Genomic DNA, 22,105 nt, shown 5'->3' with positions numbered 1-22,105 from the left:
GAAGCTGGACATCCAGAAGCTGAAGAATCATATACACTTACTATATATCTTGGGTCAGTTTCTAGATAGATCTTCATATTTTCAGTGCAGCCTTCTTCTTCTGTTTTCAGACATTCGTGAAGGAGAGAAACTTTGTCTTCTCACAGGAACTTCATGAACCTTGGAGTTCCTGTAGGGATAATGGTAATTTAAATCTTGGGCAAAAAAAGTAAAATAATGTAACTGCTGAGGACAGTCAAAACTAGCAGATCTTGAAATGTTCTATGAGGCTCTGCTTATTTTAGGACATGTTGAAGGAAGTGATAATGAATGTAGGAGACTAATGCTTTTAAATCTACTTATATTTAATAATGGTTAAAATTTACCAATGACACTGCAGCTTCTCTAGAATGACTAATGTATTGGAATGCAAAGTGTAAATTCTGTTGCTAACAGCTTTACCCCATGATGCCTTCACAGGTGGGGATGGTTACTGCGAATAAGGTTTGTACTTACCAGAAACATGCAACATAAGCTAAAATGCTCCTGCTCAGCAGTATTTTATTTGTAGCTTTATTTTGTATATGCGCTTTGGAGTATGTGCTCTGTCAACTCTGTGTTACCTCATCACTACATATCATTCTGTTTGTAAGAGTTTAAGAGCTATGCTGCTTAATTTTAATAGTCCTGTGAACATTGTTATTCCCTAAAACAAATTGTAAAAATAACTATAATGAAGCAAGCGACACTTCATACAAAGCCACCAGAACTACTAGTCCACAAGTCAAGTGTGAAGCAGTGACCCGTTTAAAACAGGTTTGATCTTATCAGTGCAGGCAAATATTCAAGTTAGTGGGTTTTTCCTACAAGTCAGTGTTTTATGGTTGCATTTTAATGTAGCTTTCACTTTAGGTTCTCGGTTATTTTTAACTACTTAGAATTGATTTGGCAAAACACGTGTTGATGTGACTAAACCCCTGTGCAGACAAGCACCCAGCAGCATCTGCGCTCTGGCACGTTTGCATCCTGCCAGCTCTGGCCTCACTAATATTAATAGCACTAGTCTGGTAATCACAGCTGCCAATGACACATTAATAATCTTAATATCCTTATGGGTGGGCTGGAGATGCTGCCTTTCAGGTACCAACTGCATGACAGGCTGAATTCCTGAATTATCTCAAGATTTGACTGTTTAGAGGAGAGATACTGAAATGAGTATTGGGTTGAGAAGTTGGAAGTACAGTTTTCTTAAACTGGAGAAATTTGCCGTAAATGAGCTGCTTAAGCAACTAAAATGTAACTTGGCTTTTTAAAATAACAGACTTTTCCTCATTGTACTTCTGTCAGTAACTTTAAAATACAAGAGTAATTTATCGCACTTCAGAAATAAGGCTGGGCCCTGGATCTTCACAGCACTTCCACATAAGTAAAGAAGGGGAGCTGTGCTGATGAGTCCAACTTCAAAGAAAGACTTGAGTTTTGAAGTCAGCTGACTGTGTTTATTTTCATTTGGGATTTTCTGGTTCTGAGCAAATAGCTTTAATGCTGGCGGACAGGTAGGGCGTGTTGTACCCCGGTGTAACTGGAGAAGTACTTGTCTTTAAATCATCCCCAGGGGCTGCTTCGTTAGCGGGGGAGTTGTGGTAACACAAATGGAGCGATGGGCACAGACTGGTGTAACAGCTCAGTGCCGGCTCCTGTGCCGCTGGGGAAATAGAAAAAACACTGAAATGAGCAGCGTTGAAACAAAACGGTGTTAAAACTGCAGGGACTTAATATCATCCCTTCCCAGTGCAAACCCCAGCACATTGGCCGTGTAAGTTGTGTCTGGCAAACACTGGTATGAAAGCTGCCTTGCAGGAAAACTGGTAAAAGAAAGGTGATAGTGAAGGATTCTCTAGCAAAACTGATAAAGGAACCTAGAAAGTGAGTGTGTTTTAAAAAAACACCACCCAGGGAATAGCTGAAGTGAAATTTGGGCTCCCACACAGCAGCACGCTCGGGACAGGAGCACCCACCTCTGCCAGGTCAGGCTGTTTTAAAGGATTAATGTTTGTTCTGAATTAACAGCATTGCATATTGCGTCAGAGTATCTGCTCTGACATTTACCTGTGACATACAAGCACTTATTATAGACTGACTTATCTAATTCACAATGCAAAACAGCTGGTTTTAATTTTAACCTTAAGTAGTGGAGCAAGGGAAGACAGGTGGCAATAATGGGAGCAAAATGAAGTTGCCAGCAAGCTTCATCATTTCAGAACAGGAATTCTGAATTGTTTTCACAATACTGGTGAATTCCTTTGTCCGGGTACTGGACTTTAGTAATGCCTCAAATTCTATTTATGCTATTAAAGTAATAAGCCCTAGAAAAGAATATTCTAATCAAAAATTTTATTAAATAATCTAGATGTTTGACCTGCATTCAGTAGGAACTGTATGGGAAAGTTCGATGGTAAGGAAAAGGCATCTGATTGGCCAAAAATGTTGCTAATTGATAATCATGTGTGTGCTGCTGCCCACTACTAACCTGTCACAGTAACCCTGCTTGTGTTCTCGTTAGCGTGGCATGCACAACGAATGGCTAATTGCTCGCTCTTCCATTAACATACTAAAAGTACTGGAGACCAGAATGTGTCAAGTTGTTCATGTTTTGACTGGCCAGTTCCACATTGTATCTCTTCCACGTACAGAGAATCCTCTCTAGAAATGCCTGTGTTTTGTTGTACAGAGTTTGATTTTGTATTTGAAGTGGCTGCACTGTTGTTTGTCACAAACGCCCCTTCCCTGTGTCACCTCCTGCTCTGTTCCCTCCTTTTCCAACTCCCCCTCAGTAGGCAGCTCATGGTGGGGAGAACTTCCTCACCCACAGCTCCCACGCACCTTTGGAACTGTAAATAAAGGCCCAAAGGTAACAGCAAAAAATGCAAGAAGAATTTGGGAACGTTCACACGATTGCAGTTTGTTCTTCTCTGTGATACTGCTTCTGTTGACAATAGTAAAAGTGACTAAAACAAATATCAGCTGTCTTTAAAAGTACTTAAATTTTCATGTGTTGCAGAAACGGCAGTTTTGCAGTACAGTGGGGACAAAGGAGAACTGCTGATGTTAGGAAACTTGCTTTCATGGATCAGGGACTTATTTTAACACATGAATGTGAGGCTGAGTGCAAGGTGTGGGTTTAAAGTAGCCGCAGCAATTATTTCTTCATTGAACAGTGATGATGTCGGGGGTGCCACAGGCCCGGCACAGCCCAACCACCACAACACCGGCTTTCGAAATGAGAACGAGAGCTGGGCAGAGAAATCTGGAAAAGATCCCCCAGCTGATGGTGTTTCCCAAGTCCCAGCAGTACCGATGGGCTGTTCTGTGCCCCCTGCGTGATTTCATTCGCCACTGAAATGCCATCTTAGCAGAACGTGGTACTTGCCCAGACTTGGGAGAACACATGTAGCTCACAGCTCCCAAGAGAACAAATCCTGGAGTCACATGTTTGGGAAGCCGCAGCCATGCAGGTGTGGACACTGACCCATTCGTCGGTGTCACTGGACACACAATCGCTGCCCGTGGCGCGAGTCTGGCTCTGTGGGCACATGCTGAAAATGTCAGACTTTATGCTCAAGATACGAGTCAAAGCCTTTATAGGAGGCCTGGCTATGCCACCTGTGTTTAAAAGCAAGGCATTTATTTGGATTCTTCATTGATTTAATGCTCTAAATGATTTTCTATTTGGATCAGCTCCTGTGTTGTTGTAAGCGATGTTGTGGCATATTCTAGATTAGCTTTCCAAAATACTGACTTAATATTTTCAGTTATGTCTTTTTTGAACTGTAAGGGATTTTTCTGGTCCTACCAGAAAAATGGCCAGACATCAGAAATGCAACATTTTGAGCTCCTTCTTGGACACCTTGGTGGGAGCAAAAGTCTCCTCCCCTCAGAAGAGACAGAGAACGTGATGTTCCCTGTTATACACAGGAAAGAGGTTTAATCTGCCATTTGGGTTAAATATTTTCTTCCTCTTGTGACGGTGCCTCCTTTTGACACCACACATGTTCCTGTTGCTCCTGAAAACCGGAGGTGCTGGTTGCCAGGCTGATGATTTAGGTGCCCATTTTTTTTGCTAAGTGACCATTGAGTTTTGCCATGAAAGTCTGGAGCACCGAATCACTCTTAAGGGCACTGAAGAATCTGATAATAAACTGTACTTGCTGTCTCCCATTCTTCAGAAATAAACATGGTTTGTTATTATGTACAAGACTGAAAAATGGTATGTGGGGGAAGCAGCTCCTGAGGTTTATTTAGTTTGGCTTAGCCTGTTTGTGTCCGTGTGTGCGGGTGCACATAGGTGCCAGTGTCTGTTTGAAAAGCCTTTGTCGGTCTTTCCTTTCCGTCTCTCTGAGGAGCTGCCCCAGAACACGCTCGGGATGGGATCCCACTGCCCTGCCTGCTAAACTTGCTGTTCATTTTTTGTGCAGACCCTAATTCCAGTATCCGAGAACCACTTCAAACCCCTTCAGAGCTTCTTCCAGACGCAGCGAGCAAAGAACTGCACAACCACCTCCTGCTCGACGTGGAGGACACGGAAAGCACCGCTCTGTGACGGACACTGACCTCCCCAAGGTTCCTCTCCTGCTGGGAAAACTATTGGAGCTGACAGGGAAAAGCTTCTTTTGACGATATGGCAAAACTGTAGAGTTGTGACTTGTGCATCACGGAGACGGTGAAGAGCCATTCAGAAGAAGTTTAATGATCTGTGTCTCGGCAATGGTTTTCAAAATCTTGGATGGAAGGAATTAATTACTGCAGAAACGTGCATAGGAAGCTTAATTGCTGCTAATACAGATGGTATTAGCAGAGATTCCAAAAGAATAAGAAGCAGAACAATTAGTTATTTAAAGTGCATGTATTATGGAAATAATCTTTTTAATGTCACGGTTAGACTTTTATTTCTAGTTTGTAGCCATTACAAGGAGATGCCTTGCAAGAGACATTCCCTCTCTGATTTGCTGCAGATTCTTTTTAAAACATGAACCAAAAAACGCCGGAGTGCTGGTGGTGACTGCTGGTTCTGTCACCCGTCACAGCCGTGGATGATTCGAGTGCCTTGAAGGACTGTCAGACTGCAGAAGGAAACTTACTGTATCTTTAATCATTTCATTGCTACTTAATGATCAGTACTTAATACTTATTTCATAGTTATTTGTATTAACCAAGCCTGCTTTTGTTTATGTGAGACTTGCTACTGTTTCAAGCTGAAATCGTGGAAGTGTTTTTTGTGCTTTCATAGAAAACGGTTGAATTTTGAAAGAACTTTGAAACAGCTGTTTGGATTCTTCAGTTGGGTGAACATTTATAAAATTAAAGATTGTCTTTTGTCATCTTAAAGCATCTTTATTCAAGTTTGTGAGTAACATTGCTACTAAGGGACAGGGAAGGTGACACAGTTGTTCCCTCCCATGTTTCTGGCTCTTCTGACGACTTCAGTGGACAATGTGAGTGACAGTGAATCTGATCTGTAATGTGTGGATTGATGTTAAACACAACTGAGTCCAGCTGCAAACCCATCTAGAGCCCATTTCATGGAGTGGGATGGGATGGGACAGGCCACACAGTTTCTGCAAACGAGAGGGAGAGGAAATGGTCAGTTTTAACTTTCCTAGAATTAATTCATTAACCTGTGAATTCCTTAATACCCTGTAATACATTTTCCTGAAGTTACTAAACTAGACCTCAGGCTTAACTCCAAAATAAAACTGCATTTCACGAAGGCCCTGACAAGACATACTGCACGTATTAGAGTTATGATCCTCTTGATGCCCCAGCTGGAAATCCCTGTGGCCGCCCAGTTGTTCCCAGTTCAGGCACCGCTGACCAGGCACCAGCACTGGAACAACCTCCTCTAACCCCAAATTCACTGTCAGGAGCCAACAGCTCTAGTTCTGTTACTCAAGGTGATGTTTCAAACCGTACGCAGTGTACCTGAGTCCAGGGCAGGCTGTGAAGGACTTAAATAAGTGCTCAGAAAATCTTCTGGACTTGCACATTCTTCAGCATTATACAGTGAGTTAATTGTCTCTGCCGGGATCAGCAGCTCAGGGGCAAGAGTGTGCACGCTCTCCAGTGTATCCTCGCTGTCATCCTGGATCGTAAACAGCATATTTCAGTGCAGTGACAAAGCACGTGGCCATGGCACAGCTAAAGGTGAGGAAATGGGTGTTTCTCCCCCAAACCCTGTGTCCCTGTCCTGGGAGCGCACAGCGATGGCATCGGCCTCAGGAGTCCCTTCCACCCGGCTTTAACCTGTGGTGGTACAGCTGATTAGTTCAACCAAATGGCTGCACAAAATAACCCTGTGGAGGTCTGGAAAGAAACTCAGCATAAAGGAAGGAGGTTCCGTAATGCTGTAACACTGCTCTTGGAATCCTCACAGGTGTAAACGCTTTGTAAACTCTGCTTGGGAGCGGAGCGCAGCTGCTCCCTGCTGCAGGGGGGTTCTGTGCCAAACCGGGCACGCGTCTGACCGCCTGGTGATTTGGGGTTACCTCAGAGCTCTGGACACCGGCTGCCAGCGTGAGCAGGAGGGCGAGCAGCTCCGCGACCAGCTCCGCCGTGGGCTGGGGCTCTGCCGTGCTCTGTGGGGATGTCACGGGAGGTGTCACGGGAGACGGCGCCGCGGCCACGTACCAGTCTGGGAACAGCCTGGCGGGGATGTTATGGGCCACCACCAAAACTTTAATTTCCTGGAATAAAGCGCTGTGTGGAAAGAGAGTGAATTCCATCCTAAAGCACAGCATGGAGGGGGTTTTTTAGTTTCATAAAAAAAGCAGCGACTAATACTCTAATTTTTGGAATTCCAGTACATGCATGTACAAATGTTGACAGAGCAGGGTACAGAAATAATAACAGCCTATTCCCAAGGATGGAATGTTCCTGTTTTCTGAAACCTCTGCAGGCTGTTGACAGTCGCTGGTGTCCTGCAGATGGACTCTGGTGCGGGGGGGGCAGGAGCTCAGCTCCTCTGGCCAACAGGCCTTCAATGGGAGAATAAGAGTTTGATATAATCATAGCCAATGTTCAGTTTAACCTGAAGGAAACATTTTACCACTCTGGCTAAAATTTTGTTTCATCAAAGTGATATCAAACACTCACCCATGACCTTGACTTTGGAGAGAAGCTAAATCTTGGATGATGAGATGGATCGTGCTGCTGCAAGACTGCAGAGGAAAGGGTAGAGTTGTTACAGCATTGCTTATTACAATTTAATTTCTGAATATAAAGATAATTCATCAGCTGCCCTACATGGTGTTTCCCTTTGAGTCCCAGGCGCTGAGGACAACGCACGTTGTTCCTGTTGCGTCTGACGGATTGATTCTGTCAGAACAGGGCTCTGGGCAGTTATCCGCAGCACTGGCTGGAGCAAATCCCAGCATGAGTTACCGAGCTCGCACAGCGCTATTCGGGTCTCCCAGCCGCTGTGCGCAATACGTGTTACACATTGCAGCCCCCTGGAGCTCAGCAGCCACTTTGTACCCGGATGAATCAAGGTTACTCGATCCCACCGGGAATTCCTGTAACTCACCTCTACCACATGACAAACGTGGCTGGAATAGACAAGCAGCAGACCCGAGACTTGTTCCCTTGCACGGTCTTCTAATGAATTTTCAAACAATCCTCGGTGATAACCTTGTTTCAAAAGCAAAACTGGCAGTTTGTCAAGCGGTTCACAGCGATAGTTCATCAGTGCAGTGTGGTCTGTTCTGTGTTCTCTGCTGCCACACACAACAGACTCACAGTTGGTGCTTTGGTTACTTGGAAGAAACATTAAACTATTGCCACCATGGGAATCTCTTCTTAACATATGCACCAATGCAGTTCACATGAGCTCCCAAAACGGCACCAAAACTTGGGATGTTTCAGTAGCTGAAGCCTATGAGTCCCATTAGCATTGATTTACAGATGTGGTTTTGTTTTGGTGCATGTCAGAGGTTTTTGCACGTGCAGCTGGGCCCTTGGCTCTGCTTGACACTGGCCCTACCTGATACGGGTGTTTAAAACACCAGTTGCCTTAATGTGTCACCTCATCAGACAAGAGACTTGGCAAACCTTAGCTGGCTGGGAAAGTCGCACTGGAAGTTGGTTGCAAAAACAGCATCAAACTTCAAAAATTAAGTCTCTCTCCCTTAGGGTTTCTAATAGTTGTGTTTTATTTGTTTAGGAAGGATTCCCAAGTGACAAAACTCTTTATATGGTTTAACAAAATAGTATTTTCTTATTTTATGGGCTACTACAAGGCTTGTATCGCCACTCCATGCTGCCCGTTACACAACTCCATGCCACACGCTTTTGTAGGTGATACTTGCTACAATACTTAACGTATTTATGGCATTTTACGGCAGATGACCATGACATGTGGGACGCCCCGTGGATCTTCGCCCTGCACCAGCAGGCATCGCGACAGCGGCTTCGCGAGGTGACAGCGTGGGGCTGCGGGTCCCCCGGCCGCGCCACCCCCGCCACCCACCTGCCGCCTCCTCCGCCGCCGCCCCCGGGCGCAGCCGGGCCAGCACCAGCAGCCTGTGCAGCGGGAACCGGCCCTGCGGGAGCACAGCGGGACGGGGCCGGGCCGCTCGCACCGCCCGGGCCGCTCGCACCGCCCGGCCCGCGGGGGCAGCCCCGGCCCCGCCGCTCCCTGCCCACCTGCCCGGCGCGGTCCCGCCGCTCGCCCAGCAGGTTGTGCCGCCGCAGGGCCGGGGGCTCCGGCGAGTCCGGACGGCTCCGTGCCGGGGGCTCCTCCGCCATGGCCGGGCTGGAGCCCCCCGGGCACACACTCCCGGCGGGAGCGCTCGCTCTTTGTTGCGTGTCTGTGGAGCTCCACAGAGCCCCGGGGGAGGGAAGGGGAGGGGAGAGCACCGCCCGGCCCCCCGATGGACGTTGGGTGCGGGGTGGATGGTCCCGCCGCGGGTTTCCGCGCACGGACGAGCGGCCCGGAGGGGCGGGAGGTCGCGGCTCGTCCCCGGGGCTCTGGGCTGGTGTAGCTGGTCCGGGTGTCCCTGCTGGCGTTTTTGGGGAAGGTCCAGGCCCGGTGGGGCCGTGTCGGCTCCTTGTGCAGCCCGGGGAGGCTGCAGCGCAGGCGGCAACGCCCCGTAACTGAGCACAACCTCCAGAAATGAAACTCGCACTAGTGCAGCCGCACAGGATCCGAACCAAGCGGGAAACACGTGCTTGGAGCTGGGTATAGAGGCACCAACAGAAACAGAGTCCAGACCTCCTGAATTCCAGGCAGTGCTCGAACTCCAAAGAGCATAATTAAATATTTAAAATAAGCAAACAAACCTCTTCTGCCTCCCTTAGCTCTTTAAACCCATCTCATTGACGGTGTCGAGCACTCAGCACCTTTTACAGCCAGAACCCCATGAGAAACAAGGAAAGGATCAGGGAGAAGGGTCTTCTTAAATAAAGAAATAAAATTTAGAAAGCATTATGAATTACATTAACCCTCTGCTAATTCTTATTATTTACACCAATTAAAATTAGTTGATGGTGTCTGGAGTCGAATAGCCGGCCGTTACGCGAAGTAGGCCCAGAGGAAGACTCCGGCGCACACACACAGCAGCAGGTTGATGTTCAGCACGTGTTTCACCAGCGGTTTCTCCTCCAGGGACGCCACGGGCAGCGGCTCGGCTCTGGGCGACGCCGCGTTCTCAGCGTTCTCCTGTCTGCGCTCCATCCCGCAGAGCCACAGAAGGGCTGTCAGCAGCTTCGAGTTCCCTTTGGTGTTAGTCGCACCTAGAAAGACAGCACATAGAGAGGTACAAATCTCACCAGCGAAACACAGCCCAGGAACGTATCAGTGTGGCCTGGACAAAGGGGTTTGGTGCAAAACCACACCAGCGTTCTTTAAATGACTACACTGGCTACGCTGAGGTGTGGGGAGCCCTTCAGTGAGCATCTTGTGGGGCTGTAGTACCAATTTCATTCTTCCCCGGAGCTCTGAGAGCTCAGGTTCTACTGTTCCTGACATTTAATAAACAGCCACAGTAAACCAAAGCTAAAAGCTCAGCTGCAGCTGCTCGGTGCCCATCAGCTCTGGTCCATTTGGGGTGAGTGCACGCCACAGGTGTAAATGGAATTCTCGCAGCGCTGGTGTTGATCAGGGCACACACCACTAAACACTCGTGCAAAACAAACAAGAGACTTCCCAGCGGCTGGGAGAGCTGCACAGTAACGCATTAGCTTACTGAGCTTTTCAACAGCTTTTCCTAGATGAAAGGAATACACAGCAAAAGCTGCAGAGTTACATAAGCAGTGTCCCAGGCCTGGCAAAAACAAGTGATGATAATCATCGCTGGAAATGCAGAACGAGTTGCTATGCGTGTTTGTGCCTAACACCAACAAGTACAAGTTTTAAAAAATGCAAATCCTCCTTCACTGATCTGTCAAGAACTCCGCCCAGGGCTCTGGGTTCTCCCTGGTGCTAGAGTCGATCAGAAAACACCACTGAAAAACAGAAATGGAATTTCATGAAAATAATTGTGCTTTTCCTCCACCCTCCCCTTTCTCAGCCAGCTCTCCTTGCAGCGGGGGCGGGCAGCACCGGGCTCTGGTGCGGATAACGGGCACGGCTTTCTGTATCCCAGCCAGCTCCGTCTTCATGTCAGGCATATGAAATGCCATCAAGAGATGGAAAAGAAACTAAACTTCTGCTTAGGTAACACTGTCAGGTAAAAACCTTCCAGCATGCCCTGAAGTTACAGCAATCTGGAGGAAGCAGCTTTAACATTTCTCGTCTTCAAAGGCTTTTACACAGTGCCTAGGGTTGTTAGGAGTAGGTGTTACTGAATACGACGTCGGAGCACTTACATTTATTATCATTTGAACTACTTTCAGAAGCAATGCTTATATCAATCTGGAGAGCGGGACGCTGGGCTTCACGCGCTCCTTTGGCAGCGTCAGGGGCAGGGCTGGCTGCCGGGTCTGGCTTGGCTGGCAGGTCCCCGCGTGTGAACCAGGTCAGCCGACTTATCTGATGGCATGAAGAGTGCTGTTAAAGAAAACTGCTTGCACGGTTGTTCAAAGGACTACCTGAGCGTGGAGCGGCCTGCGGAGAGAACACTGAGAGGGGCTGGAACAGCCGAGGGCTCAGCGGGCAGCGGCAGAAGCGACGGCTGCACCGGCACGGAGTGGTTTTGCCTGGAGCGCGGGGGCTGAAGGACACGGCTCCGATCGCTGGCAAGGTGACATTTCTGCACGGGACCATCGTGGGATGCGGACAGGGAGCAGGTCAGCAAGGGAAGCAACAGAAAGTGTGGCCAGGGAGGAATGCTTCAAAGAACTGGGGTTGTTGAAAGAAGAGAAGGCAGGTGGGAGGTATGATAATTTTCTTCAAATATGTAAAAGACTCGCTAAAGAGGAACGTTCTCAGTGTCAGCAATAGTGTGGAGAGAAGGGGATGAGCACAACAGGAAGCTGAAAAGATTCAGGTTGGAGATGAGGAAGAATTGCTGCTGGGAGGGCAGGGGAGCCCTGGAGCGGATCCCACACCTCCCCGGGCGCTCTCCCTCTGGGCATCTCAGAAATACATCACGTTAGTCCTGTCGTGAAGCGAGAGGATGCGCTGGCTGTGGGAGTCCCGAAGGTCCCCTGGCCTCTCCTTTCTGCTATTAGTGTTTTTCTGTAGCCTCAGTTTATCTATTGAAAATAGTCAAACTGGCATAAACCTGTTCCAGAGGAAGTGTGCTCTCTGCCCTTGATTTCTCTTTTCCGCGAGTAAGAATGGTTCCTTTCTAAACTAGTAAGAGAGTTGATAAAGATGACCCAGAAGCTGAAATTTCTTGGAAAATAAAGGGGAAAAAAAGCTAGTTTTTCATTAATTAAACACACATTTGAACTTAAGAACAGCTCTTTGTAGCATCTACTGTTGACCAGTTTCCAGGGCGGGAGTCTGGATTTGTGGGACCAAAATCTTAAATGGCAGCAGGGAGCTGGAGCAGAGGAGGGGTTGCAGTTACAGGTTATTGCAAGTGTGATCGTAAATAAAGAATGAATGGAAACTTCCATTTCCAACTTATTTATCCCCACATTATTCCCATGGCTGTAGCGTGGGGCATCCCGGAAACCGTTACAAATAACAAAAAGCGACCTGAAGGGGTGACGCACCATTTCTGCTGAGGGTGGTTCTGTGAGCAGGCTGACGAGCAGCACAGTGAGGGTGGAGACGGTGGACAGGACCATGGAGAAGTAGAGATAGTGCATGTTCTTGACCACGGCCGGGCGCGGGTCGGTCTCACCGCACAGCGGCTCGGGGTAGATGAAGTCCAGCACCAGGCGGATGACACCCAGCAGCAGCCCAGTCACCAGCCCCCAGAACGCGCCCTGCAGACGGATGGGGAGGGTTAGGAAAGCAAGAACGACGTGTCCACCCAGCATCATAGAATCATGGGATGGTTTGGGCTGAAGGGACCTTCCCAGCTCCACCAGTGCCACCCCTGCCATGAGCAGGGACATCTTCACCAGCTCAGGTTGCTCAGAGCCGCGTCCAGCCTGGCCTGGGATGTCTCCAGGGATGGTTCATCCACCACCTCTCTGGCCAGCCTGGGCCAGGCTCTCACCACCCTCAGGCACAACAATTTCTTCCTCATGTCTGAATCTCCCCTCCTTTAGTTTAAACCCATCATCCCTTCCTCCCTTTTCTGCTCTCGCTCTCAGCTCTGCAGTGCTGTCACAGCACCTGGGACCTCTCCTCGTGGGGTCAAGTGTGTCATTAATTTGGGTATGGCAGGGAAGGATAACATCATAAAACATCTGGAGGTTTTGTACCCCCTGATGCTATTTGTTTTGTCTCATTCTCTCCCTGGGCTCACTGTGCCTTTTGTAGTCGCCCTGATGCTGATAATACAAGTCAATGTAATAAGATGATGGCTAATTAGCCCCTAACAGGCTTCAAGCTTTGCAAAGGTCATGCTGGAACAGAGCAGCACAGTCATGTCACTGCTTCTGAAACACCAGCGGAGCCTTTGTAAGACAGCAGGAGCTGCAGCCCGGGGCAGCGGTTGAAACTACAGGACCCTCAGGAGGACTACGAGGCCACAGAGCAGACTGTGCTGAGCGCAGTGGCGTCATTACCTTCTCGTTCGCTCTTTTCCAGAAGCAGCCCAGGATGAACACCATTGCCACGGGGGGCTGCAGGTAGGAGCTGATGGACTGGATGTAGATGAAGAGCTGCCCGCCCTGGCCAGCCTGCACCAGCGGGATCCAGAGGATGGAGACCACCGTCAGCAGCAGCACAAACACCCTGTGCAAGAAAAAGATGCTGTTGCTGTCAGCTCAGACTGTTCCTTTCCAGTTTCCCAGCTAGCAAAGCTCCTGCTTGGTTCTCTCGTAACCATAAGGCCCTACTCTTGTTCTCCACCAAACCTGTACAATATGGAGATACCACATCTGTGCAGGGCACAGGCCACAAGCTGCGCCCAGATGTGTATCTGATGCTCAGGCTCTGATATAACACACCTGTCCCAGTTCTCTGTACCTGCCAACGATCATGAGCTCCAACTCGGAGCAACGAGGGCGGAAAGGTTTCCAGAGGTCCATGGTGAAAATGGTGCTCGCACTATTGAAGATGGAGGTCAGGGAGGACATGAGAGCTGCTATCATCACGGACATCATCAGGCCCCGGAGTCCTGGGAACAGAAGAAGTGCAGCCACCCTGAGGAATCCCCAGCAACCCCACTATAAGATGTCCTCAAATTCTTCTTTAAACTAGACCAAACTTTAAAAAAAATGGTTTTAGCCTCAATTTTAAAGTGGCAGTTATAGGGAGGTGTTAACAGTTGATTATCGTTATTAAACATCTGTGCTTTGTCTCTCATCCAAGTTTCACTGAATCAGACCTCTGGACACTGGATCGCCACCCATCTCTCCTGTTGCATTCTGTCCCTTGCCGCTGTCTCACCAAGCCCAACGTAAACCCCACTGCAATTACAGTTGCAGGGTATTTTCCTCTCTGAACCTCTTCCACAGACACCTTTTGGCTGATGCATCACCAGGCTCCTTACCTACAGGCAGGAGTTCTATCACCAGCTTAGGATAAGCAATATCAGAACAGCCAGAAGGGTTGCCACAGATTTTTCGGCAAATTTCTGCATCTGCACAAGCCACCAGATCTAAAATAAGGAAAGGGGAGTGAGAGGCAGTATTGCATAGTCACAATAAACCGACGTATCTAAACAAGTTAGTTTCATCCGCTGGGCGTTTGGTGCACTGCAACCTTTTAGTTAATTCAGTAAAGGCTGTTTCAGCTCCACAGAGGAGGCACAACCAGTAGTGACAGATCAAGGGAGCAGATCTCTCGTTCAGCACTTACCTGGGAAGAGAATCCGGCTGATCATGCCTGGCATTACCATCATAAAGAGGGGCAAAATTTTCAAGTAGGAGGTCATCAAGGAGCCTCCTTTAGCATGAGAGAGGTTTTTAGCAGCAAGGGACCTCTGAACGATGACCTAGAAATTAAGAAATGTGTTTGGTCTGCTGTCAGCAGAGAGGAGCTCGCTGAGGACCATGATGTACCGATCGTGTTCACGTGTACACCTCATCCTCCTCTAAACTACTGAAATCTTGGAAGGGTCAACCCAGAGCTTGGCTGTAGCTTTATAATTCCTGCTTCAGATCCTGCGTATCTTACAGAAAAGTAGATATGGAAAGCACTGCTTGTGTCATCAGGTCTGAGCCTTGCCTCTGCAGGATGCCGCGCTGCAGCATCTGCTCCTTAACTAATCAGACTGAGGCTTGGAATTTTCGTTTCTTCTTCGTTTGTTGGGGAGTCCCCTGAGCCGCTGAGCCTGCCTGGTCAGCAGCCCCCCTGCCAAAGCAGGACAGAGGCTGAAACCAGCAGAATTAGACAAAAGAGCAGTACAAGAGCATCAGGAGGTGACTTAGGGCTCTCGTCTTGCTGGCTCCGATGTTGTCGCTAGGAGGGATGGGAGTCAGAGCCCTGGGAAGCTGAAGGAAGGTGGTTCACAAGAAGTTCACAGGTGGTTCACAAGAAGTGAAAGGCTTAAGTTTAAAAAAAAAAAATCTTAATAGACTGGGGTTAACTGACAAATACATTCTTACCCCTCTATACCTTGAAATGATTCCCAAAATCTAGTTGCGCATAGCAAGTTTGGCATCTTTAGGATTGCAACCATCAGATTTTACCGATTTCCCATCAGAAATAGTAAACCAGTCCAGGCGAGGTTGCAAACCCTGGGTTTGTAATCACATCCAAACAACCAGTAACTTTTTATTGAAACCGAACAAAGAGATGAGGAGCAACCCACCTGATCCGTACACCAGTACCACAGGGACGGGATGGTCATTCCCAGCAAGACTCCTGGCCAGGGAAGGTCGGAGTTAACAGGGTCTCGGAAAATGTGAAAAGCATCTTGTCTCGGCAACCCACAGCTGCTGTTTTCCTTGCGGGTGCTGGGAATGGCATCAAAGTATTTTGTCTGCAAACCTTCAAGACCACCAACTTCAATAAAGCCTAAAACAGGTCATGAGAAGCAGATATCACATCTTCTCGGGTCCGTACTCTGATTTTCAGTCTCTGTAGTTTGCTATGGGTGATGCTTCACAAGTGTTCTTTAAAATTGGAAGCTATCGACTCTAACATTGGGGATGGCGTAACACTAAAACTGCTGGCTAGGGAACATGCTGCTTCACTATAATACTGCTTCAGAACCTGTTTCTTCAGAGATTTTCTTTTTTTTTTTCCCCTTCTTTAGAGATTTTTCAGGGGGTACTCATGTATTCTTACCGCATAAAGAACTACTGTAAATTATTTGTACAAGCATGTAGAAGGCAGTTCCCAGAACAACAACTGAGCGATCAGCTCTGATGACCCAGCTCGTTTGTAGTTCTTGGTAAAGCTTTTGTCACAGTTTTAGCAACAAAACCCCAGGGAAACACTCACTGAAGACCATGAGGGTCAGGGCCCCGATGAGCATGATGAAGGTTTGCAGTGCGTCAGTGTAGATGACGGCGGCCAGGCCACCTGTGAGAGCAGAGAAGCAGCAGATGAGGGAACGGGGTTTGTTCTGTCAGAGCATCTCACGCTTTGCAGCGGTTTTGGACGAGCAGCATCAACCGAGCCCCATGCCCGGCATCTTCTGGCCATGCTGGGGGCGATTTGGCCAGTTCCTGTGCCTGACACTTTGCCTGAAATTTTTCATGTTTTGAATCATAATGAGTCACCATTTTGTCACTAAAAAGCCAAAATCCAGTATTAGTACTTCTCTGGGAAATACATGAAAAAGCTCCAAAACAAAGGCCGAGCTGAATAAGAAGAAAAAAAAGGGGAGCGGGGGGATCTTTATGAGCAACATCACTGGGGTGAGCACTGGGAAAGAAGGAACCTTTATTTGTTTCGGATTTGCTGCTTACGCCATGCATGGCTTTCTTCCATTTGGCCGCTCCTGAGCCCTGCGAGGGCACCAAGATTGACAATGGTTTCCGCATTACACGGCTCATTGTTGTGTAAATCACTCATACCTCCAAAAACCCGGAGGACAAACATCTTGTGCAAATGCCTGGAGCGCAGCTTCTCCTTAAAGCAGAACCAACATGCACTCCTATCTGGAATGGCCTTATGAGGGGGATTCATTTACTCTTACCTGGGAATTTTTTCTTAATAGGCGAGCTGTTAATTGCTTTCCCCCCACCCCATTATCCACTCATGGCAAAGCCAGATGGTGTGGGGAGCGCAGGACTTGTGTCACAGCTCCACTCCCTGGGCAGGGGCTGTGGTGGGATCTGAGACTCAGCCACGTACCCGCCACGGTGTAGACGGCTGTGATGGCCAGCAGCCCGGCCACGGCGATGTAGAGGTCCCAGTGCAAGGCTTGCTGAATGAAGAGGGCCCCAGCGTACATATCAACCTAGAGAAAAACGATCGTTATCACAGTTGGCACAATGATATGATGATGAGCAGTGCCGACCAAGCCGTGTCCTTCGTGGGACAGACCCATCTGGTTTGTAACCGTTGAGACTCCCCACAGTGTTTTCTCCACCTGGCACATCCCTCTGCAGCCCCAGCTCCTGCCCCCTCTGCAACGGCACCAGGCTCAGTTCAGCATTCAGGCAGTTTGTCATGAGTGGTCCATGGAGGGGCAGGGAGGGAGATGATGGAGCTGTCCCCAGAGCAGTGGAGCATGCACAGAGCTCAGTGAAAAAGGCATTTTTGGGGGTGAGCTTGTCCCTTCCATGGAGCATCCAGGAGCTGGTGGGGAGAGCCGAGACCAGAGCACAGTGCAAACCCCCAGCCAGCCCCAGCACCCACTTGCCATGCTGCGAATTCCTCCTGGTGACACGGTGACAGTGAGATCACAGGGAAACGCGTCCTCAGGGCTGGGAGCCAGCCCTGACAGACGAGCTCTGTGGCTACGGGAAAACACTTTGTTTTAGGAGAGCTTCAGGACAGGCCAAGTGCAGACCACAGAATGACAGACAGATATAAAAGCATCTCCAGTACAGGACTCGTATTATCAGAGGTTTCCATCAAACGGCTCCTCGGTGCCACCCGAACCCTGTGATTCGCACTCGTTCAGAGGGGACGTGGGCAGGCGGGTGTCAGACACCGTGTCCCACCCGGCCCCGTATGTACAGGCAAAACACCAGCAGAACTTGTCTGATTTCACAGATCCCTGCACTGCTGCACAGTTAATAAACAGCCGGTGACATGTTGCACAAGGGTTGATTCAGTTATTTATTGAAGGCACTACATCAAAGAGGTGCCATAAATCATGAAGCTCTTTTCACCTAACCACATACCAGCTCCTACGTTCTTGTTCATCCTGCACAGAACACCATTTAGCCTCTGGGCAGGTGATAAATGCGCAAAGGGAGGAAACTGGGTGAACTGCCAGGTGTACCAAGCATGACAACAAATGCATCCACACTCACAACTCAGCTTTTCAATGAACTGTTGCTCAGGACATCGACACTGAGCTTTCCCTCCTACTGTAGCAAGCGTTCAGATCCTTCACGTAAAAAACCAAAAAGTTATTATTTTTGTGTGGGTTCTCAAACAACTATAGTCCAGCTTCCTGAGATATTGTGATAATACACCCTTTTCTGCTAACGTAGGGAAGGGCCAGCAGTTGCATTTCTCAGCCTCACTGATCAGCACATGTTTCCAAAGTTAATTTAATTCAGTCTGTTTCCATGTTTTTTTCTACTTACTGATATTTTGGTGAAAATATAGATGAACAAGTAGAGAATTGCCAGGAACATCTGGATTCTTTTGCCTCCAAAACGTTTCCGCAGGTACTCAGGCATGGTAGTGACCTACACAAGAGATGTGTCAGAGCCAGGGGGACGTGGCCCCTCCAATGCCCTCCGAGCCACTGTGGTTTGCACTGGTGAGAGACCAGAACAGCTCTGCCATTTGCGCTGTGCTTGTATTTGGTTCTCAGCTGGCTCCTTAGGCCAGCACAACAGCTTAGCAAGCACTGACTTAGCTGTAATGCTTGGCTCACTATAAACTGTGCAGTGAGAGCCTCTGTCCACCCCCTCGGGACACAGAGCAACTTTACTCCATTGCTGGGTGGTGGAATGGTCTGACCCCACACCTGAGCCCCCAGTGCTGTCCCCAGCACCTCTCTTCCCCTTTAGCCCAGGCCACCAGAGCAGCCGGGAGCACCATGGAGCAGAAACTCAGGTGCAGCAGGAGATGATTAAGCCCAGGAGCCCAACAGGTGGTTTAAATACCAGCAAATCACCAATGGGCACAACATCCTTTCTACTTACTCCTGCTGCTATGTAAATGGGAAGGAAGAGCCAGGCCAGCACCAGGACAGAAAACATCCCCTGCAAAGCAAATGGAAATGTAGGTGAGTGATGCTGGTCACAGCTGTGGTGGGCTGGGTTGGTGGGGACACAGGGACAGGGTTATCCTTCAGGTATCCCCAGCAGCTGGAGGTGGCTTCCAGCTCAGGAGCCTGAGTATTTGGAGCTGCCACAGCGGTCCCCTCGTGTTGGTATAATACACATTTGTTGGTGTTGGAGTTTCCCCGTATGGCGTGGGCCACTGTGCCAACTCACGTTCCACTCGTAGGCTGCTGTGGCGATTCCTGAGGCGGCTCCAGAGCCGGCCAGGCCGATGAAGTGGCCACTGCCAACGTTGCTGGCAAACAGGGATGCGCCCACCTGGGGAAAGACAAGAAATGGGACCTGGCCATGGGACAGGGGGTGTTCTCAGCCTGGTGATGGGCAGTTTGGGGCTCTGGTGCACACCCCCTAGTGGGTTCCCTCTGGGGGCGTTACACAAACATGCTGTCAGCCCACTCTTTACTATGGAGAACGTGAAACCCTTGTCACCCTCTGACACCTTTTTTTTCCTATGTGTTCAGTGGCTCCGGCACCTCTCTTTGGCTTGTTTCATTGTTCACTGCCTATCGCTCCTTTGTGGGCATGTTTAGGACCATCCCGCTTCTAACAGCGTCTGGTCTCTCACAGAGATGCAGGGCAGAAAGCAAAGATAACCAGTAGAAACGTCAGTTCATCAGGTTCTTACGTTAGTCTGTACTGACTCACTAGCCCAGCCCAAACGAAACACCCCACGTAGCGATGGGGACCACCCAGTTAATTCTGGAAATCTCCTGATCAAAGCACGCAGAATTGGACAGGCTCTGCAGGGTCGGCTCTTACATGGATGCAGGGCTGTGGCAATGCCCTGCGACAGGTCTGCTGCCCCAGTCTTGAATATGGGAAAAAAACACACCAGTATTATAACTGGGTCTTTGCAAACCATGGAAGTAATTTCTTTTCTTTCTTTCTGTTTGGAGAAATAAGTTCTGTTTGGACAAAAGTGCTTTTCAGTCTTGCTGTAGCCCAGGGGCACAAGGAGTGTAACGATGAAGGTACTTACAGGCCACCAAACCATCTGTCCTCCGGCTAGAAAGTAGCCTTTGACAGTGCTGCGCTGCGTCTTCCACATGGACTGGGAAAGCAGAAAAGCAGAACAGGGGTGTCAGCAACCACATCAGCTGCTGCTCAGAGCATCGCCCAGCGGCGTCCCCAGCAGGACACTCTGTGCTCTCACCGGGTGACAGCAAAGGGTTTCCTGATGGACCTGCGGCTGCTGCTGGGAAATGCTGGGGGACGAGAGAGCAGCAGACGCGGGAGGGGACAGACCAGGGCTCTAAGCCAAATGCAAAGTTTTCTATCACTTCAGCACCCTGATTACATGTTTTCTGTGAGAAGCAAACTAAATCACTCCAGATCTGTGAGGAAGATGAGCAATTTTGGGCAAGAACTGCACACATCCCTGGTTATTAGGCACAGCTGGGAGAAATGCTCGGTGTTGCATGTATTACACATTGACTCCTGTTCTGCAGAGATTTCAGGTAGTTTCATGCATCATCACAAGAGTTATGCACCATGTGTGCAGGGAGCAACTATTCATCTCCACCTTATGACAGCCGATTGTGCTTTTGCTATTACAAATACCATGCCAAAAGGATGTCCTTCTGCCTTAATTATATATAAACAGTATTTTAAATTTATGGAATCTGCTGTCGAGACCACTGCAGACAAGCATAGGTGATTTATAGACAACAGTTCCTTCCTGGATGAACAAAACATTATTATTAGCAATACTTTGTACTCAGATGACCTCTTCCTTACAAGGGTTCTCAAAACTGTGGCAAACACTAGAGCTGAACAGCTCTCCTCTGGAGCAGTGAGGACACTTCCCCAGGCTGAAGTGAGGAAAAGAACCTGTAAACTCAATCTTTCCACTTGTTCAGTTGAATCCAGTGAAGTGCAGCTGGATCCAAGCCAAAGTAAAATTATTTGAGGCCCAACAGCCGTATTTTTCAGTATAACAGGGCATATACAAAAGTTTTTAATGATATCTGCTTACCCACAGCCCAACTGCGAGGACAAACACAAAGTAAAGCACAAGGACAGCAATGTCGATGGGCTCCAGCATCTTTTGGGGAAACACGTCCCATGAGGGGGTCACAGAGGATGGGGCGGTGCCGGTGGGCTCCATGGTTTCTTATGCAGGCTGAGCGTTCCTTTGTCTTGATGCATATATCTGTTAAAAAATGACATGGTGACATGGTTAGGAGACCGTGTGGCAGCACTGTGAAGGTGCTTATTGAATTATTCAGGGATTATCAGTGACTCTGGCTTTGGCACTGCTCATGCCGGAGCTGTGGAGAAGACTCTTGTCTCTGGCATTTGCCTTTGTCCGTGAGTCCCATTCCATGGTGTGAAAATGCTGTGGGCTGGTTGGATTTTCTTTGCACTGGATAATTGTCTAAGTGGTGGGGAAATGGTCACGCAGGAGAGGATGTGAAATAACCAGAGGAAAGGACCAGGACGTGGCACAGCCGGTGATGACAGCCTGTGGGTCCCAGTGCGGCAGCACCGTGGGACTGGCCTTGGTGAGAAGCTGCTGCCAGAAATGTGCCCATGAGGAGCTGTTGGGATGTGAAGACACGTGAGCTGCTGCAGTGAAGGTGGTGTTTTCCTCCTTGGCCACAGCGAAACTTGGATACTGAGTGCAGGGAGTGCTTGGGGCTCCTCCTGAGTGTGGCTCCACCAGGAACGGATGCCGGCAGTGTCCTCGAGCAGAGGGACAGACAGACAGGATGAGCAGCGGGTACCGTGGGCAGACGGTGCAGCCGCGTGGGACCAGCACCAAGGAGCCGGGGCTCCCTCCTGCACACCAGCCTGCAGATGCATTTCCTGCGGGTGAGATACTCATATGCTTCCCACAGGAATAAAAACTCGTTTTCTTGTCCCGAAATGCCTGATGAGGCGATGTGGCACCACTGAGAGAGCCCTGCAAGGGCTGTCTGGAGCCCTCTGGAGCACCCCGTGGTGCCAAGCTGCTGCCCCACAAGGAGTTTGGTTGGGTATCTGAATTAACGTAGTTCCTCCTCGTTTCCTCCTCCTCCCCTCGCCCAGGCTTGGCCCCGTGTTGTGAGCGGGGCAGGATGCAAGTGGCAGCCCCGGTGCGGCCACGGCAGGGACAGGGCTGGCTCGGGTGGCCGGTGTTGGTCACTGGGGATTCCCAGGCCAGCACCTCACTGCTGCACACCAGCCACTGAGCAGGTTTGGGGTTATTTCTCTCACCCTG

The 22,105-nt window shown here is 49.1% G+C and overlaps 2 protein-coding genes across 7 annotated transcripts in view; one reads left to right on the top strand and one right to left on the bottom strand.

The window, feature by feature from the left end:
* The window catches only part of ARHGAP17 (Rho GTPase activating protein 17), a 39,621-nt gene extending 34,264 nt beyond the window's left edge, over positions 1-5,357 (top strand). For 2 of the 6 annotated variants that reach the window (XM_082064956.1, XM_082064961.1), the window contains one exon: positions 4,455-5,357. In XM_082064956.1, the coding sequence (XP_081921082.1) occupies positions 4,455-4,579 (125 nt within the window). In that variant the 3' untranslated portion in view covers positions 4,580-5,357. Of the gene's footprint in view, positions 1-110; positions 184-459; positions 484-2,389; positions 2,435-4,454 lie in introns of all 6 variants that reach the window. The other 4 variants (XM_082064959.1, XM_082064960.1, XM_082064958.1 and 1 more) reach the window with 4 other exon arrangements.
* Positions 5,358-9,544: 4,187 nt separating this feature from the next.
* Positions 9,545-21,010, bottom strand: SLC5A11 (solute carrier family 5 member 11; the record flags this gene model as incomplete). Its single annotated transcript, XM_082064340.1, has 15 exons — positions 9,545-9,765; positions 10,840-11,002; positions 12,136-12,351; positions 13,102-13,270; positions 13,505-13,655; positions 14,031-14,138; positions 14,339-14,474; positions 15,294-15,499; positions 15,929-16,009; positions 16,787-16,892; positions 18,196-18,300; positions 18,763-18,822; positions 19,057-19,161; positions 19,883-19,954; positions 20,879-21,010. The coding sequence occupies 15 exons, from the start codon at positions 21,008-21,010 to the stop codon at positions 9,545-9,547; spliced, it is 2,031 nt and encodes a 676-aa protein (XP_081920466.1).
* Positions 21,011-22,105: the final 1,095 nt, after the last annotated feature.

The sequence above is a fragment of the Streptopelia decaocto genome, assembly GCF_964273445.1.
Source record: "Streptopelia decaocto genome assembly, chromosome: 13".
Taxonomy (NCBI): domain Eukaryota; kingdom Metazoa; phylum Chordata; class Aves; order Columbiformes; family Columbidae; genus Streptopelia; species Streptopelia decaocto.
Note: the sequence above shows the minus strand (reverse complement) of the source record. Positions and strands in the feature narration are given on the sequence as shown.